At 28.9% G+C, this 21,254-nt stretch overlaps 1 protein-coding gene across 1 annotated transcript; it reads left to right on the top strand.

Moving 5' to 3' along the window:
- Positions 1 to 974: 974 nt before the first annotated feature.
- On the top strand, positions 975 to 2,590 carry LOC108840776 (gibberellin 20 oxidase 2). Its single transcript, XM_018613595.2, has 3 exons — positions 975 to 1,593; positions 1,772 to 2,093; positions 2,177 to 2,590. Exons 1-3 carry the CDS (start codon positions 1,043 to 1,045, stop codon positions 2,441 to 2,443), a joined length of 1,140 nt encoding a protein of 379 aa, XP_018469097.2. The 5' UTR covers positions 975 to 1,042; the 3' UTR covers positions 2,444 to 2,590.
- The last annotated feature ends 18,664 nt before the right edge of the window (positions 2,591 to 21,254 follow it).

Genomic DNA, 21,254 nt, shown 5'->3' with positions numbered 1-21,254 from the left:
TGCAAGTGTCTCTCTTTTTTTTTGTGCAACATGTAAGTGTGTCTCTCTATATATGAATTAAGTGAAAGTCTTCTCCGACGCTTGAATTGTACTTTTAGTACCAACCGAAACTCAACTACTTCGCATATCTCGGATGAACATGCCGCACCTAACTCTTGAGATCTCGGACAATCACTTAACTCATTTGACCTAGCTTTGAACTGGTTATATATGATCTTTTTAGAATTCACTATCTAAAGCTTGAATAAGCCCTTGAGATAAACAAGATAATTGAAGCTTTACTAATTAGTCTGTTAATGTTATATAGACCGTTCGTTTAAGGTTTTAGTTGATCGGATATTCCTACTCCACCATGTTACTCCAATATCAGAGGCATCGATAGTAGTTATGTCTTAACATAGTTTCATTTATTTAATTTCCTTTCAAAAAGTTTGTAAATGTAACAGTATTTCCTCATTTGATCAATAAAGTTTACATTTGATAAAAATGAAACTACAGTTTTTTGGTAAAATTTAACTTAAAGCTTTCTTAGTTAAACGGTCATGCATTCTTAAAAAGTGTGGTAGTCTATACACACATTTGACAAATTGTCATTACAATATTTATTTAAAATGATTGCAAGATTTCGATAAGAATGTATTATATAAGATCAAGATTGAATCCAACATGCATGAATGCCAAGAACATGCACATTTAATTTAGGAATTAGTTGTCGTCTAGTTTTCTTTGTCGTTTTGATTGATACCAAAAAGTTTCAATACATGCAAAAGTTGATAACACTACTATTATATGTACCTGATAAAATATATTAGTATGAAATCCCATGTGGCAAAGCCCTTCAATACAAAAATCTGGAAAAAATTGGAACTAAATTAATATAAAGAAAATAAAAACAAACGAACATTAACAAGAGTTGAAAGCTTGCTTATATAAAGACTTGAAGGACCCTTTGTTCCCCCATCTCCTCAACAACACTCACTCCCACTTCTCCTTTTCATTCATTCAAACTCAGAAAAGGACAAAATAAAAACTCTACCAAAAAATGGCGATAATTTGCACAACAACAACAACGTCTCCAGCAGAGAAAGAACAAGAACCAAAACAAAGTCTTGAAAATGATGAAACTCCTCCAATAATCTTCAACCCTTCTCTTCTTAACCTCCAATCTCAAATACCAAACCAGTTCATATGGCCAGATGAAGAGAAACCTACCATTGACATTCCCGAGCTTAAAGTCCCTTTCATCGATATCTCGAGCCAAGACTCAACTCTAGAGGCTTCTAGACTCATCGCAGAAGCTTGCACGAAACATGGTTTCTTTCTCGTCGTTAATCATGGAGTCAGCGAGTCCCTCATATCTGACGGTCACCGTTTCATGGAAAGATTCTTCGACATGCCTCTAGCCGGAAAACAAAGAGCTCAGAGAAAACCCGGTGAGAGCAGTGGCTATGCCAGTAGTTTCACTGGAAGATTTTCCACCAAGCTCCCGTGGAAGGAGACTCTCTCTTTCCGGTTTTCCAACGAGAATAATGGATCGAAAATAGTTCAGGATTACTTCTCCGATACACTAGGACAAGAGTTCGAGCAATTTGGGTAAGGGTCCTAAAATAGAATAAAAACACCAAACAGAATTATTTATTCTGTTTTGTTTTAAAGATTATTTCCTCTGTTTTTCTAGTCTTACTTTAACAAACCGGTTTCTTATACCAAAATCATTAAACCGGAGATAATTTGATCAGGTTTGCTTATGATTTCCCGGTCATTTTTGCAGGAATGTATACCAAGAGTACTGTGAAGCAATGAGCTCTCTGTCTCTAAAGATCATGGAGCTTCTGGGGCTAAGTTTAGGCGTAAACCGCGACTATTTTAGAGGGTTTTTCGAAGAGAATGATTCCATAATGAGGCTAAATCATTACCCTCCATGCCAGACACCAGATCTGACATTAGGTACAGGGCCTCATTGTGATCCAAGCTCTTTGACCATCCTTCACCAAGATCATGTCAATGGCCTTCAAGTCTTTGTTGACAATCAATGGCGATCCATTCCCCCCAATCCCAAGGCTTTTGTCGTCAATATCGGTGACACTTTCATGGTGATTAATGACCATCTAAAAGAGTATACACATTTTCGTTACTCATCATATATAAATAATATTTGAAAACTTTGGTTTTATAGGCTCTATCGAACGGGATATTCAAGAGTTGTTTGCATAGAGCGGTTGTGAACAGAGAGAGTGCAAGGAAATCGATGGCATTCTTCTTGTGTCCGAAGAGAGACAAAGTTGTGAAGCCACCAAGTGAGATTTTGGACAAGACACCAAGGAGATACCCTGATTTCACTTGGCCCATGTTCCTTGAGTTTACTCAAAAGCATTACAGAGCAGATGAAAACACTCTTGATTCCTTTTCAAATTGGGTCATCACCAACAAAAGTCCCATATAAGAAACCAAATTACTATCGATATCTTGTCTTATCATTTACTAAGTCTCTTTTGTTCTCGTGGTGAAATGCATTCACAAGGGATTGAAAGTCTTTTTGTTCTTTTGTTTTTGTCACAATAATTTCAAAGTTCAGAAACCTTTGTATATAGTACTCATTCCGTTCTTAAAAGATCCATAATGCTCGTTAAATTAATTACAACAATAAACAAACTAGCTACTTAAGGTGTAACGAGTTGGGAATGAAAATGTTTGTATTTTTCCTACTTTCAAGATTTCAGGGTGTTTTCTACTGATTAATAACTAAATTTTTATTTTATATATTAATAACGAATAGTTATATAATAATTTTGGGAAATTCTCTTTTTTTTTGGGAAATTCTCTATTTTCAAGTTTTTGTCACAAAAAAGATACTAAAGAAAACAATGACCAAAATGTTTTATTTAATAAAAGAAACGACCATTATACCTTAAATATATAAATATAAATAAAAATAAATTTAAATAGGTTTTTATCGTTTCAAATTATATGTTTTCAAATTCGAATTTGTAGAATTTTTTCGAAAGTTTTTGTTTTAACTTTTTTTAAAAAATTCAAAAATAACTTTTGAAATTATTTTTAAATTTTTTATTTTCAAAATTTTAATATTTATTTTTTACTTTATAAAATTTTAAACCTCAATCTCAAATTTCCAATCTTAATTCTAAACCCTATGGTCTAGATTAGTTAATCTAAGGAGTATAAGTTTATGTTTACTTCTTTAATGAACTACTAGGTTAAGATCTGCGCTTTCCATGAGATGATTACTATACTCCCTTCGTTTCAATTTAGTTGTCGTTATAGGAAAAAAATTGTTTCAAAATAAGTGTCTTTTTAGAGTTTTAATGCATAATTTATTAATAAAATTTATTTTCTATTGATCAAAATAGGGTTAAGTGTATAAGTAATTGTGTTTTTATTTTGAAAATCTACAAAATCATATATCTTCTTAATATGTGTGCATAAACCTAGGAAGAAAACTAAAATGAAAAAGAATGTATATAAATTACTTTTATGTATATATGTTCCTTACATATTATGGAATAATAAATATATATTGAATAATAAAAAAAATTAGTGACTTCTGTATATATAATTAAATTGGGGCAAACACTTAAATAATTTTTTAATCTAACAAACATTTTTTTCTATTTTTGATCATTTATATCTTTTTATAAAAAATTAAAATAACTGATAACAAAAACATTTGTGGGATGTTTAATAGTTTTAGTAATCTATAGTTTTAATTTTTATTATATAAGCTTACCCTTCGCAAAGCCATGTTTTATCCTAGTTAAATATTATATCGCCTTGTTATGTAATGGTATACTTTGAATATCTTATATGAAAAATGTTCAAAATTTAAAATATTCAGGTCTCAATACATTTTCAGTATAAATTTTGAAATTAAAGTATTTATATATTTTTATATAGTATATAGTTTAATTTAAACGATATTAAAATTAATAAATATGTAATTTGAATATCTATTAAATGATACTTCATATTCATATGATTTTAGGATCATTTGTATCTTTTTATAAAAATAAAAAATAAAACAATGTTCACAAAATTTTCATTGTAAGACTTTTAACAGTTTTAGTAATTTATAGTTGTTTTAAAAAAGTTAAAATATAACACATAAGAAAAAAACTAATTTGTTTTATTATATGATTAATGTGTTTGTTTAAAAAAAATTTAATAATATAAATTAAAAAAAAGATTGATGATGCAAAAATTATTATCAAACTAGGTGTGTTGTCCGCACATGCGGGGATAAATTTCTTATAAATACTTATTAATTTATTTCTTATTAATCTAAAACCATCATAATAAATTATTATTTATGTTTTTAAATAGTTAAATCAAACATCAAAATATTATATATGTCAAATACTTTTAATCAAAATATATACTTATTATTGTGTTAAGTTTTTTTTTTTTGATTGAATATCAAATTTATTGATCAAATGGCTCCTTTACAAGTAAGGAAAAAAAGATCTAGCCTATTAAGCGTTCAAGAATAAAAGAATGAACAATTTTGTATTAAGAGCTAACTTGAAACCATCTCCGACAAAGCCCTTCTAGAGGATGCCCCATGGTGTACTGCAGTGAGGATATACGATTCTGTATCTGCTTGTCAATAGCTCTTTTCATCTTCTCCACCGTGATCCCAGACCCTCCATGACGGCGCGAGTTCCGCTCTCTCCATATAGCATAAAGAACTGTTTGGAACACCATCCTCCTTAGCACAGAGTCAATGCGACTATGCACAGGCTGGAGAAGTGATGCTATTGTATCCTCCCAGTCCGGTGTTATGGCTGCTCCCATTAACTTCCCCGCCATGTCAATCCAAACTGTAAAAGAGTATGGACATGCAAAAACAGATGGTCTCGAGTCTCATTTACTTCACCACACAGAGTGCAACCCTGCGTTATTCCCCATGTTCTCATCCTGTCTCCGGTAGATAGACGGTTCCTGAAAGCAAGCCATGCCATAAAGGACTGTCGAGGAACAGCCTGACTGAACAACACAAGCCTTCTCCAGATAACTCTTTCCTTTTTGTTTCGCAGCTGATTCCAAGTGCTTGATGACGAAAATTTGTCCCTGTACTCAGTTTCATTAGTGCGCCACAGAACCTTGTCTGCCCCATCAGTTGGTCTCGGCAATGGAACAGAAGATATTTTCCCATATACTTCAGGGAAACGTCGGTATCCTCTACTTCGAATTTTCCAGGCGCTCTCACCAGCCACCTCTGCAACGGTAGCATGGCGTGCTACCCCTAGGTACTAAATTCCGATCTCTCCAGTTACTTCAATCAGCTTCCCCATACCGAGCCAATTATCAAACCAAAAGGAGACAGCCCTTCCATCTTTTACTTCATACTTAAAATACTCATAGGCTAGCGGACGAAGCTTGAGGAGCTTGCGCCAAGCCCAAGATCCAGCCGTATTTTCCTTGGCATCCCAATAAGTTCCATTCTTGAGTAGATATTGTGTTAAGTTTTTTTAAAACACTCATATCTTAGAGATAGTTTAGAAAATATATTTATATTTTTTGGTTGACTAATATTTAATAATAAATTGTTTGTATCTTAATTTTTTTTAACTTTTATAATAAAAATATTGTTTTCAGGTAGACACAAAAAGAATATATATAGAAGAATTATCTTTTTTTTTTATAATTCTAAAATATTATTTTGTAATCAATTATTTAATATAGCATATAACATATAAACTTTATATCAATAAAATAAAGTAGTGAATAGTTAGAAACTAATAATAAATTAATAACCTATCTAAAAGTCTAAAACCTAATAAAAATATGACAAATAAGAAAAGCTAATATAACATATAAATTTAATATTAATAAAATAAATTTCGTTTTTATTTATATAGAATATTCATCAAGGCTATTATTTTAAATTAATGATTTAGTAACTCAGCTCAAAACAAATAATACATCAATGATAATTTAGCTTAAACTTAATAAAACTATGACAAATAAGCAAAATTAGCTAAAATCATGGAGAATATGACAAGTAAGCAAAATCACTAATAGTTACTAATGTATGTATTATAATTTAAATATCGTGATAATTTATTTTTTATATTCTTAATTATTTTGGTTTTCTTGATTTTTATTTCGGTCTATGTCTTCTTAACAAAAATGAATACTATAAAACCATGAGATCCATAAGAGCATAATTACATATCAAAAATATTTCACACAATAGAGTATAGTGAGAATGTGAAATTCTGGTCTCTCTTAATCTACTTTGTATTTATGAACCAGAAACATGTATTAAATTACCAAAAAAACACTAAAACACACGAAATGAGAACAAAATAAATAAAAAGTACATAAAAACTAAAGTTCAATGATAATTAAGAAGAAAACCTTTTAAAAAAAAACAAACTGAGATAATGACAATATTTCATTGGTTTACTTGATAAAGATATACATCGACTTATCTTAATATTTCATAAGTTTACTTTTAATAAAATAAAAATAGATAATGACAGTTTTATTATTAAAGTTAATTTATGGTTAATTATATAATGATAAATCTATTTTTTCATTAAAAATATATATAATTTAGCCATTTTAGAAATTAAACCATTAAACACATGTTCATAACATGATTACATATGCAACTCTCTAAACTTAATATCAAAGCATATTTTTCTTATAGATTAAACATTAATAAAACATACACGTGAAATAACTTCCAAAGTAATTTTTAATTCCAAACTCCATGTAACAAAACCGATTTGCTCATAGTCTTTCAAACTCAAAGAAAGAAGAAAAACATAGAACTCCAACTAAAAAGCAAATATCAAAAGTACATAAATATATATATCAAAAAATATAATCGAGACAACTTAGAATGAATTAGAAAAATGAAACTATAGAGTTTAAAACATCTTACATCATAAGAATTGATCCTAACTTGTTTAAAATAATTAAAATTGTAATTGCAATTAAAAAGGTTTGAGACATTTATATTATTTAAATTAATAAATTAATTATTTAAGATAAAAACTTATAAAATTCTTGTGAAAGTTAAAATAATTATAATTACAATTAGAAATTTCTTGATATTTATATTGTTTAAATTAATAAATTAATTAGAAAGTTCGAAATATTTTATATTATCTAAATTAAAAAATTGATGATTTAATTTAAAAACTAATAAGAATATGAAAAATAAGCAAAATTAGCTAAAACCATGGAGAATGTGACAAAATCATAAATTAATTATTTAAGCTAAAAACTAATGAAAATCTTGTGAAAGTTAAAATAATTATAATCTTTATTACAATTAGAAATCTTCAGATATTTATATTATTTAAATTAATAAATTAATTAGAAATTTCGAAATATTTATATTATCTAAATTAAAAAAATTATGATTTAATCTAAAAACTAATAAGAATATGACAAATAAGCAAAATTAGCTAAAATCATGGATAATGTGACAAATCAGCAAAATCAATTCATAAATAATAATATAGATACTTTAAAAATAGAAAGCTCTCCAGTTGTAATGACTCTTGATAGTGCAACGTAAAATTGTAAGTCTGAACTTGGAAAATATACCAACATTTTATACTTTAACCTTAACTATTGTTGATAGTTATTGCATAACAAACTGTTTTAGGAAATTAAAATCTTTTCAGTTTAAAAGGTCATATTACATCTGTTGGTATGAGACTTATTTTAAGAATAAAAATCTGTTTTTTTCACCTAACTTCCGGTTGGGATTTTACCTTCAATAGTCATGTTGCCACATAACCTCCGGTTAGTATTTCAGCTTCGATAATCATGTTTCATAGGCGAGTTATTAGCAACATTGTTCTATTGCAAAGTGTTTCTCTTTGATTTAAATTCCTTAATAGCATAAACTACAACATTTAATTGCAAAGTCGTTCTAGTTGATTTAAATTCTATAGTGGCATCTACAACAACATAACCAATTTTATATGTCGATAATGATAAACACACATATGCATAATAGTCACATTAACTTGGTCACAACAACATAGAATCTATATAGGGATGGACAAAATATCCGTAAATTTTGATTCGATTCCTTATCCATTTCGATTTCACCCGAATTTCTGAATATCCGTAACTCTATGAAGCAAATAAAATACTTATATGCAATATCCGAAAGAAACGAAGCAAATCACAAATACTAATATTTTTAAAAATAGATATCTGATCCATTATATGCATATATATACATGTATTAAAGAAGTATATATATAAGTTATACAAATATTATATTGTGTATAAGTTTTATAGTACTTTTATCTACTAAATTTATTAAGTTATTATTAGAATTTTTAAAAGTAATAAATTTTAATTTTTGTAATAAAATATTATTATTATTTTATGTTTTGTAATTTTTGATTTATTTATTAATTTTTAATTTATTTTTTATAATCGGATAACATGCCAAAATTCTAAAATTTTCTGGATATACATAACACCGAATATCCAGGTGGCTACGGATCGAATAATTACTATTAAACACTCTGTCATAGTTTTATTTTCTTATGTTTAAGATTTAAGGAAAGGGCAATTACTATCAAATAAATAATATCAAATAATTATCAAAAACCTTTTTTACAATATTTTCATTAGAAATTAAGAAAACAAAAATTAGTTTAAATAAATTATTTGAATATTTTTTTTGTTTACAACTTTGAAAAATAAAAAAAAGTAGAGAAACAAACTATTAAATAATTCTAAAATTACTTTTTAAACAATTGTTTTTATTATCTTGTTATATATTATCCTAATCATAAGATATTTTAAAACATGTAAAAATTTTAAAAGGAAAATTAATACCAAATAATCTTTTACAATTATCTTTTTTTTTTTAGATTTCAGAAAGGAAAATTAGTATTAAATAAGTTATTTTACAAAAAAAAAATCTTTGGATTTTTAGAAAGGAAAATTTCTAGAAAATTACTATTTTTTAGAAGTTATATTTTACTATTAAATAGTTTTGAAAATTATTTTTTTAAAAATCGTTTTTTAATTTTATTAGAATATATAATATATTTAATTATGAGATATTCTAACACATGTCACAATATTAAAAATAAAATTACTATCAATTAATATTTTGAACTTTTTTTTTAAGATATGAAATATGGAAATTACTATATAATTAATTTTTAATTAAAATCGTTTTTATTATCTTATTATATTTATTTTTAAAAATGAGATAGTTTAATACATATCACAATTTGAAATAAATAACTTCTATGTATCACAATCATGTAATCAAAAACTTTGAAGAACCAAGCTTAATATAGTCTTTGACAAATTTTTTTGTTTAGGATTTTAAAGGAAAAATTATGAAAGAATATTATTAAATATTTTTTTTTCGTTTTTTACTACTAAATAAATTTCAAAATTGTTTTTTTTGTTATCTTAGTATATATTTAATTATGAGATATTCTAACACATGTCACAATATTAAAAATAAAATTACTATCAATTAATATTTTGAAATTTGCGATTATCAATATCAATATTTTAAAATCAATATCAATTAATATTACTATCAAATAATACTTTGCGATTATCTTTTGTTTATGAATTTAAAATAGAATTTACTATTAGATAATATTTACAATTAAAAATTATTGACACATGTCGCGATCATGTTAATTAGTAAGTTTGAAGAACCAAACTTTATATAATAAGATCATTATTATTCAAAATCATTAAATTTCATATATATATATATATATATATATTAATCATATTTGGTATTCCGTAGATTTTATTTAAAGAAATAATGGAGAATATTTTTTATGCATTACTAATCAATTTGATAGTTAATTTAATAAAAAAATATAATATACATTTAGATGAACCAACCTATTTCTCTAAGGATTTTGAAAATCATTATGGTGATGACATGTGGCTAGACTCAAAGTTTGTAATGATCCTCGATTAATATATAAAGGATTCTCATTAATTTTTTATTTTTATTTATATTAAAAATTGTAAACTGATTATAAAAGTATTTAAAATTAAACATAGATTAATTAATTTAATATATATTATTCCGTAAAACATATAAAATAATGTTAAAATTATATAACATCAATTATGTAACAATTACTCCTTTTGTTAAATTTCGATATCACAAACTTATTGTAAGAAAAACACAATTCACTGCTTTAGTGGGATCTAAACCACGTTTATTATTTTGATACAAAATTGATGCCATGGAAATTTGCAAAGGAGATTAGAAATCAAGTCTTTGATTGAAATACATATTGCCATATCATATGGCGTATGAGACGGTAGTTTATAAACAAAATCTAACGGAAACAGTACAGGACTTTTCGCTTCTCTTATTTACGTGTCATGCTTGGCAATGGATTAGATTGGAGAATTATAGAAAGAAAAATCCAAGGACAAAGTACACATCAAGTGTCATTAACCAGCGAGTCCAACATAAAATTGAAGACAGAAACTTGTGCATCATATACTTCACCATGTAATGTAGTAAGAGTCAGCAGAGAAAAACAAAACACATGGGCCACCTAAACCTACCCAAGAATGTTCTCTTCTTAGGAACATAAGAACAACACCCTTATAATGCTCTGTATCTTACCTGTTTGGCACCATATATATATGCAGCTACCTTTGTATAAATTAGTTACCTTTGTATAGTGTTTGCACAAGCATGACACCTTTGTATAGATTAGTTACCTTTGTATATGATATATATATGCAGCTACCTTTGTATAGTGTTTGCACAAGCATGACACCTTTGTATAGATTAGTTACCTTTGTATATGATATATATATATGCAGCTACCTTTGTATAGTGTTTGCACAGTGAAAAAATCATTATTGAATTATAGTTTCCTATTTCGATTCTATTTTCATAATTATTTATTTACTTTTAAAGTGCATATTGCCGTTTTTTTTGAATGAATATTAAATTATATTCAATAAGAACATGTTTTATATATCAAGTGGAGTCATAATTTAAGATTCTAGAAACTAAATTTTTTGACAATCTTACTGCAAATAGATTCGCTTGTCTCAGTGTACAGGCTGTAATATGTAATGAGACTATGTAATCCTTGGAAGCAATAAAACAATAAACGTAAAAGTGTCTTCTTCGTAAAACTCTCGGTTTCTTTCAATCTTCATGGTATCAGGCCATGAAAGACTCTGATGCTATGTCTATGCCATCACTGAGCATATCTCAGTGTGTGACGTTGAAAGTCAAGTCTTCCAGTTATCTTCTTTGGAAAACGCAGTTTGAATCGTTTCTGTCAGGTCAATCGCTTCTCGGTTTCATCAATGGAGGTTCTGTTCAGCCAGCTCCAACTTTCACTGTTTGCGAAGGAGATGTGGTTACAGAAGCCAATCCTGAGTTCCAGAAGTGGATGCATAAAGACCAACTGGTCATAGCTTGGTTGTTTGGATCCTTGTCGGAAGAAACTCTCTGATTTGTCTATGGTCTCACTTAAGCGCAGGAGGTCTGTTACTGTCTCGAAAAGAAGTACAATCGTGTCTCAGCTACAAGAAAACTCGACCTCCAGCGTAAACTCCAAGTTATGGCTAAGAACTAGAGAACCATGACCGAGTACTTAAGAGAGATTAATAGTGTTTGTCACCAGTTCGACTCTATTGGTTGTCTTATTCTGAGCATGATATGATTTGTGGTGCTTTAAACAGTCTATGGAAAGAGTATGAATCGATTTGTACGGTGATTGATCACTCCATGGATTCGGTTGCTGAGATGTCATTTGAAGATGCGGTGTTTAAGCTGATTGGCTTTGATGATAAGCTCCAAGTCTACAATCAAAAAAACGCTGTAAAACCTCAGCTCACGTCCTTCCATGCTGGACTAGGATACTCTAACAACAGAGGAAGAGGAGCTTACAGAAACAGAGGTGGCTATCGAGGTCGCAGCAACTCTTATTCTACACGGGGACGTTGTTTTCAACAACAGTTCTCTGGTGCTAATGGTAGAGAAAACTCAAGCTCATGGTACGGTTCCAACACTACACCAACTTGTTAAATATGTGGAGAGTATGGTCACTCTGCCGCAAGATGCTACAACCGCTATGGTCAGGAGTTTCAGGCACCAGATAGTATCCACAGTGCTCTCATTACGATGAGGTTTTCTGATCAGGAACAGAGCACTGGTCAAGAATAGTTTCCATATTCTGCAGCCTAAGAACACAACATCATGTGAAATTACATTTGATTATTATGATACTGTTTTTGTTAAGGACAATCAAACAAAACATGTGATAACTCAAGGCAGAAGACGCAAGGATTTGTATATGTTCACGGATGCAAGATTTCAAGCTGTTTACTCCACAAAACAAGCTACAAGTGTGGATATTTGGCATCAAAGGCTGGGCTATCCTCACAAGGACATTCTTCAACTTCTAGCCATGAATAATGCAATAGTTTGAATGAAGATATGGGTCCATGCTGAGTGAATCATGTCAACTTGGCAAGAGTTACAGGCTGCCATTCTACCATCTGAAACTTTTTTCACTAGACCGTTAGAGAAGATACATTGTGACTTATGGGGACTAAGTCCAGTCGTTTCTGCACAAGGCCTTCGCTTCTATGTTATTTTGGTAGACAATTACTCAAGGCTTACATGGTTTTATCCACTGAAGTTTAAATCAGATATATATATTCGGTATTTCCCCGATTTAAAACTTTGGTAGAACCTCAGTTTCAACAAAATATATTTCAATTCCAGTGTCATGGAGGAGGACAATTCACAAGTTCTCAGTTTGTGACACACTTGGCGAATTTGGAATTAAACAGCTGTTGTCATGTCCTCACACACCTCAACAAAATGGATTTTCAGAGAGGAAGCACAAACACATTACTGAGTTAGGAATCAACATGATGTACTGCAGTAACGTGCCTCAGCAACTCTGGATATAAGCGTTCTTTAATGCAACATTTCTCAGTAATCTTCTACCATCTTATGTTCTTCCTGATAATAGAATTTCTTATGAAGTGTTGTTTGGAACTGCTCCGGTTTATACAAGCTTAGGAGTAATTGGCTGCAAGTGTTTTCCATATATGAGGCCATACATGAAGATCAAGTTAGATCCTAAATCACTTACTTGTGTCTTTCTTGTTTATAATGAAAAGTACAAGGGAGTATAGATGTTACTATCCACCTACTGGAATTTTTTTTATTAGTCGCCATGTCTTGTTTGATGAATCTCACTATCCTTATGCTGACATCTACAGCAGATATCATAAAGCTACTGAGTTCCCTCTACTTTAGCATAAACTTGTTTCTAAATTCAACAAAATTTTCAGAATGAAAGATATGGGAGACATACATACTTTTTAGGCATACAAATTCACTATCACTAAGGAGGTTTGTTTCTCTAAATCAGTCCAAGTATGCAACAGATCTTCTGATTACCACTGGTATGAAATATTGTGCTTCAATGCCCACTCCATTGCTGATCAAGTTGGATAATCTTCAAGGACATGATGAATATTTTGCTGAACCATCATATTTTCGAAGTTTTGTTGGTAAGTTGGAGTATCTTACACTTACGAGACCTGATCTTCAATTCTCAATCAATTATATCTGTCAAAAGATGTATCAACCCAGTGTATTAGACTTTCAGCTCCTCAAAAGAATACTGAGATATATAAAAAGAACTGTGAATCACGGATTTAGCATCAGTGCAGAGACACATTCGACATTGGTGTGTTACAGTGACAGTGACTGAACTGGTTGCAAGGATACAAGAAGGTCTACTAGTGGTTTATGTACCTTCCATGGATCCAACATCATATCTTGGTCTGCAAAACGTCATGAGACAATTTCCAAATCTTCAACTGATGCAGAATATAGAACAATATCTGGTTATGGGCCTGGGACAGAAGATCACTCCTCTGTTTCTGTGTGTTAACTTGTCCGCTGTGTGTCTGAGTGCAAATCCAATGTTTTACAAGCGTACGAAACACTTTGAAGTTGACTACGTCTACCATTACGTTCGAGAAGGAGTTTCTATAAAAAAACTTGAGGTCGGGCACATTCCAGCTTCTCTTCAGATTGCTGATGTCTTTACAAAGTCTCTTGTTGTTGTGTGGCAAACTCGGTGTCTCGCCACCTCCGACACTTAGTTGGAGGGGAAACACTGATCATGGGCGGTCTACTCAAACAAGTGAGCCTGCTAATGAAGGCAAATGTCAGTTCAATTCCACACGGTCATCACTCAAATTCAGCCTAAACCTCTTTCGTTTAGCTTCAAAAAAGCAGTTAATGTTCAACGTTCTTGCTTTCGTACGATAAGGTCAGCTAACCGTTGCGAATAGATTTGTTTTTTTCAGTGCACAAACTGTCATGTGTTGATGTCACTGTAGAGAATAAAATCTACTGTTCACATATAATACTCCCTCCGTTTCATATTAAGTGTCGTTGTAGAGATTTTTTTCGTTGCAAAATAAGTGTCGTTTTAGCATTTCAATGCAAAATTTATTAATTTTATTTTGCATTTTATTTTTCTATTGGTTGAGATGTATGGGTAATAATGTTTTTGTATGAAAAATATGCAAAATTTAATGATTTCTTAATCCGTGTGCACAACTCTAAAACGACACTTATTAAAAAACAGAGGGAGTATAATAAGACTATATAATCTTGAGAAGCAAAAAATCAATAAAACTTAAAGTTTTTCTTCGTAAAACTCTCTTTCTTTCAATTTTCATTTATCTCCCTTTTTGTAATAAAAAACTACAAAGTCATCAAATACTAAACACAATTTACTTTTAATTAACTCCCAATTTTCGCTGCATCATTTAGTTAAAACTTTGAGTTTTTCCAAAAGACACATCGTATTTCTTCGTGTATCCAGACGAACTCGACTTCCGAGTTGTTTTATACTCCCTCCGTTTCTAAAATATCAATATTTTAGAAAAAAAATTTGTTTCTAAAAGATTTAATTTTTGCATTTTCAATGCATATTTTATTAAATAATTGTAAATTTCAAAAAACTTAATTATACTTATTAGATTTTTATTGGCTTAAAATTGTGAGAAAAAAAGATAATCACAAAAAATTATGCAAATTTAGTGTGTTTTTAATATCTATGAAAATCCTAAAATATGAATCTTTTGAAAACAGAGGGAATATATACTAACAATTGTAATTCAGACGAACTCGACTTCCTTGTTATATGATATACAGTTATATAATTTATGCTGACATTCTATATTATAAACTTATAATTATAAATATGACATTTAGATAAATAACAAAAAGGATTAGCTTAAAATAATCAATTTGATAAATGAAACGATTTAATTCTTTTTAAAGCCGACAAAAATTGTTTGTTGATAACTTGAGAGATGAGATAATAAAGACGAAGATGAGACGAGAGGGAAAAGGACAAGAAGACCAGCTATTCTGATTTGTACTCGCCGTAATCAAAATCCAAAACACCTTCGCATCACGTGCGTCTCTTTTGTTCACTTCCTCTTCCTCACTCTTAATCATACAGTTTCCTCTAATTATTTTAGGTTAAGAAAAAACAAACTAACAGATCTATCTCTGCCGAACTGAACGACAACGTTCGGGATTTTGTATCATGCACATTAGTCCAAGTGCTTTCTGATTCTTCTTCTCTCCTAATAAACATTAATTGTAAATTTTGGCAAAAAAAAAAAACATTAATTGTAACTATCATTTCTTCCAAAATTCTTGGTGTTTTCTTTTTTCAACTCTAAGCTACTTGTAATATTATACTGATTGACGCCAGCTCTCTTACAAGTTACTACAACCCTTAATGCACACGATCTTCAAGAGTCAGTCCAAAGGAAATAACATTGAATATTTGATATTTTCAGTGGTGGAGCCAAAAGCATTTTATATTGAGATCAAAAAGATTTAGCTGAGATAAATTTTCCTTTTTAGTGAGACTAATGCAAATTTTCTTCAGTACAAACAAATATTTTACAATTTTTTTTTTTGGAAAAATAGTGGGGTCAACTGACCTTATTCCTTTCTAATTGCCTCCGCTTTTGGATATTTTCATCCAACTAATTCAAAATTTGAACTTACTTTCAAATTTTTTGATATATGCAAATTGTTAGAATTCAAAATAAAAAGTTGCGAATAATGAATAATATGAGTTCAATCAAAATAAGAGAAAAATAATAGTTGGCTTATATAGCGTAACTTACTCATTTCCTTACTATTTTGAAGAAGATTTTTTGCAAAGATTTTTTTAAAGAAAAAAAATTATGATACATTGTTAAATTTTCGGAAATATAAATTAACATAAGCTTTTTGGAGCTTTATTTTTCTAATATAGGAATCATTTGCATATAGCGTATATATATATATATATATTATTCCACAATAAGTATAACTGAAAACTGGTCATATATCTATTGTAGAACAAATAAGAGATTCGACCAATGCTTAGAAATGATTAATTTAGAATGTTATTTGTTAAAGAAATACTATACTTTTAAATATCAAAAGTTTTGTATTATTTCCAACAAAAATTGAGAGTGCCTTGGTTGTTTTTTTTCATGTAGCAATAAATATAGCATTTTATAGTTTTATCCCACAATGTATATGAAGAAAAGATCAGGGCAACCATTTTTTTATAAATATCTAGTCACTAGGATAAGACTCGCGCCTTGCACGAGATGAAATTATTATTTTATTATATTTTGAAAAAATGAAATAATAGTTCGGTTTCATTTGGATTAGGGGTGTTCAATCCGGATATCGGATTTCGATTCGGTTCGGTTTTGTCGGTATTTCGGTTATTAAAATAAAACTACTAATCTAAATCCATATTTACTTCGGTTCGATTTGGTTTATATACAGGTTGTTTTCAGTTTATTTAGTTTTATACCAAAAAACATAATTATTTAGTTTGAGATCATATTATATGTTATACGAATTTTAAAGTCATGTTGTCAAAAATCCATTCATTATAAAATATTATATATTTAAATAAAAGAATAAAAAAAATAAAAAGGCTTCTATCATCTAATAAAATAATCAAATCTATAATTAATATCAAAACTCTAAATTTTGAAAAAAAAAACAAAACAGAAACATGAAAGAAAAGTTTTTATATTCTTTTATATTTGGTGTTCATCAAATTAATATGTCTTCTATTGAACACAACTCTGTTTGTTTAAAGATAAAAAAAAAGTTGTTGAGAATTTCAACTAATTGTTGTCCATTAAATTGATAATCTTAACTTCAATTTAGTTACTGTTAAAATAAGCAAAAAGATCAAAAAGACTAAAAAAATAAGAAATCTCAGTTGCAGTAAATTGTTACTTAATTATAGTTCAAGTGATTCAATTGATTTACAAATTATAATTATAGTTCAACTCATGTAACAAATAGGAATTTCATGCATCATTATAAATATACATATATTTACATGTTTCAGTTTACACGGTTATAAATCAAACCATATCCAACTCCTACGGTTTTTATAAAATCACATACATTCGGTTTTATAAAATCACATACATTCGGTAATAAATCAAATATATGTATACATATATATACATATATTTACATGTTTCAGTTTAGTCGGTTATAAATCAAACCATATCCAACTCCTACTTATATGGTATATAGTTTAATATATATATATATATATATATATATTTGTTTTATTATTAAATGATACTTTTACTCATATGGTTTTTAAAATCACGTGTATATTTTTATATTAAAAATGTTAAACCATTGATCATTAACTTTTAACATAATAATTTAACAGTTTTATTAATTTATTGTCGTTTTAAAAAATTCAAAATATAACATATACGTAAAAATCTAAATTTTAATTTTATAGCTAATTTTATTGTTTAATTTATTTTAATAATATAAAATTAAACAAAAAAATATGGAGGAGATTTAGATTGTTATCAAATCTTTATTATTCGAATCATTAATTGTCATATATATATATTAGTCATATTTAGAAATTCCGTAACTTTTAATTTAGGAAAGAAAATAAAATATTAATTGTACACTTTAATTAATTTTATAATTAGTTTAATGAAAACTATAATATATAAGAGATATCGTATAGTTAGTATTAAATGTTCCTAGTGAGATATAAAAATCGAATTAGACCAACATGTTTTTTATTTCATCGTAAGGCTGACACGCATGACTAATTAATTATCTAATTGATTGTCACGTAGGAAAGAGTTATTTTCAATTAATACAAACTTAAGGTTACAAATTTTAAATGTTTCTCTTTTAATATATAGGGAATTTGATAAAATTTAATTATTTATAACATGCATTTTAGTAAAAAAGAGGGATTGATAATTAAAAGGAAAATAAGTAATCTTGACACAATTTTAGGTTCCCGCTGGGCTGATAATTTTTAGTTGGTAAAAGACCTTCAAAATTTAAATCACGTAATGATGGGCCGCTGACGTTTTTTCACTGCATTGATTAGCCCTGGGCATATTAACCGAAACCCAAAAACCGAGCCGAAACCGAACCGAAAAATCGAGACCGAAACCGGACCAGAAACTATAAAAACCTGAGCAGTTCTATATTTCTGAATCCAAAAAACTTGAAACCGAACCGGGTCCGAACCGAAAACCGAACGGATACCCAAATATTTTAAATATGTTAAAAATATTAGTTATTTTAATTTTAATATATATAAAATATAATTTATAAAAAAAATTCCAAAAAAACGAAGTACCAAAATTATCAGAATATTTTTTGGTTTTTCCGGGTTTAGCTCGGTTTTGTTGGAATTTTTTTGGTTTTTTGCCTTTAAAATCCGAACCAAACCCTATTTATTTATAATTCGGTTTCCACTTTGGGTTTTATAAAACATAGAAACCCGACCCGAACCCGACATTACCTGAACTGAACCGATCCGAAAAATATCCGGTTCCTAAATATCCCAACCCGTAGAACCCGAAAACCGAATAAACCGAACCGAAAACCCAAATGCCCAGTCCTAGCATTGATAATTAAAAAAAAATAGTAAATATCAATGGAGTGGTCATCTTTCAATCCGAGTAAAGATAACATAGGATAGGGTCTAGCAAAATTTATTTTAGATGGAAACTACTTCATTTTAAAAGGAATATGATTCTGAATCTCCTCAGGATCAAAATTCACTTTAGAAAAACCCTCAATGTTAGTCAGATGTTAGAAGCCACCTTAAAGAGAACAAATAAGTATGGTTACTAAAATAAGAATGAATATTAGCAAGGAATGTTTTTTTGGACCAGAGTAAGAATGAATCTGATATCTTATAGAAATTAGCTATTGAAAGAGAACGTTTAGAAACTTTAGTGTTTGATCAATAATGTATTTAGTACACGATATAGAACACTTTATATAGAAGACAAAAACACGTCAGATACTTAATAAAAAAAATACATGAAAGTTATTATGTGTATATTTACTTGCAGTGTTCATAAATACACTATATTGTGATAATGACTCAATTGAAGTGATTTTGTAAAATAGCATTAATTTGTAATGACCGAATTAAGGAAAACAATTACTTGGGACATATTTTTTAATCAGTTTATGTATCCTATGATGAGATTGGCATTGACTTGCACGAATTTAGGTTAACAATAAATCATAGTTTCCATTTGTATTTAGATGGCAGGAAATCAGGCAATAAATATGTTTCTATAGAGAAGATTTGCATAAACTTTTTACTCAAAAAAAAAAAAAGATTTGCATAAACTAAATACACGCCAACTGATATGTATAGTTTTTAGTGCACAACTTATCTCCTTCCTCCCATTTTTAAAAATATATATCGCATTACTTTGTACTATACAATTTGATCGATTGACTTAAAAAAATTGATCATTTTGACATACATATGAAAAATTCAATGCTATATTGTAGCATGTTAGTACTGTCTGATTAGCACTCTCCTATATTCCATTCGAGAAACATATAAAATAACAATTTCGAGCAACATTTTTTTTTCAAAAAAAAAACAATTTCGAGCAACACATGAAGTAAAAAAATTTGATGCAGTTCCAAACTCAAGATCGATTCAGTAAATGGATCACCAAAATCAAACCAAGGTGAATACTATCATGCTCGATCTTGAGCAACCTAATTACTGAAAAGTTAATATCTTGAATCAATTGTTTCGTATAACAAAAGTCGTATCGTGTTCCATTTTTGTAAGTGTATGTTTTAGTTAAGGTAATATAATAAATAGATAGGATGAGTGGCCCCGATGTGAAAGTCAATATAATGAGAAACTAGATTTTGATCCGCGCTTTGAAAGCGCAGGTTTTTTTTTTTTTTTTTTTAAATTGACAAATATTTAGTAAATGTCATATTTTCATATATTTGTTTTTTATAAAGACTTAAACTTTTTATCTTTCTTTATCGTGTTTCATTTTAAATGAGTATATGCTGAGCACAATATCCGGATCCGAAGAATCAACCCGAAACCGACCCGAAAATCAGGGTCCCGAACCGATCAGACCCGAGGTAAATATCCGAATGAGTTCTAAATTGCTATATCCAAAGAACCGGTCCCGAACCCGACCTGAACCGAGAACTGAATGAGTACCCGAAGATATCCAAAATGTGAATATATATCTAAAAATATATGTTATTAATTATATTTATAATTATTTTAATATTTTAAATTAATATTATAAGTTAACTATAGTAGTTATTTTCGGTACTTTGAGTATTTTTGGATAAAATATGATAATTTGGATAAAAATTTACCCAAAAACTGTATAGAATGAATATTTTGGTTACTTTCGGTTACTTTTGAGTAATTTGGATACAAAAATTTGAACCAAATCGGATATTTTGGTTACTTTGAGTACAAATAACCGAACCCGTTTTAGATACTTTGGTTATTTGGTTATTTTTCAGGTTCTTATGCATGAGAACCGAATCCACCCGGATCCGGAAATACCCAACTCGAACCCGACCCGAAATTTTATAATACCGAATGGGATTTAATTTCAAAACTCTAAAAACCCGATACTCGAAAAACTGATCCGTACCCGAATGAGTACCCGAACGTCCAGGTCTAATGAGTATTTATGTTTAGAAAATTGAACTTTATTTTTAATAAATTAAGTTGGTATAACTCTGGTAAAATTAATTTCATTATGTGGCTAATTTTTTAAATAAAAAGTTATATACTTTTAATAAAGATTTATACTTTTCAATGAAAAAATTCAATTTTTTTTATGAATGCTTAAAT

This window comes from Raphanus sativus, chromosome 2 (genome assembly GCF_000801105.2).
Source record: "Raphanus sativus cultivar WK10039 chromosome 2, ASM80110v3, whole genome shotgun sequence".
Lineage (NCBI taxonomy): Eukaryota > Viridiplantae > Streptophyta > Magnoliopsida > Brassicales > Brassicaceae > Raphanus > Raphanus sativus.
The sequence above is the reverse complement of the archived record's forward strand: the minus strand, read 5'-3'. Positions and strand labels throughout refer to the sequence as shown.

Coding starts and splice junctions, on each gene's coding strand:
- LOC108840776 (XM_018613595.2), top strand. CDS start 1,043: ATGGCGATAATTTGCACAACAACAACAACGTCTCCAGCAGAGAAAGAA. Junction 1,594..1,771: donor CAAGAGTTCGAGCAATTTGG/GTAAGGGTCCTA, acceptor TCATTTTTGCAG/GAATGTATACCAAGAGTACT. Junction 2,094..2,176: donor ATATCGGTGACACTTTCATG/GTGATTAATGAC, acceptor TTGGTTTTATAG/GCTCTATCGAACGGGATATT.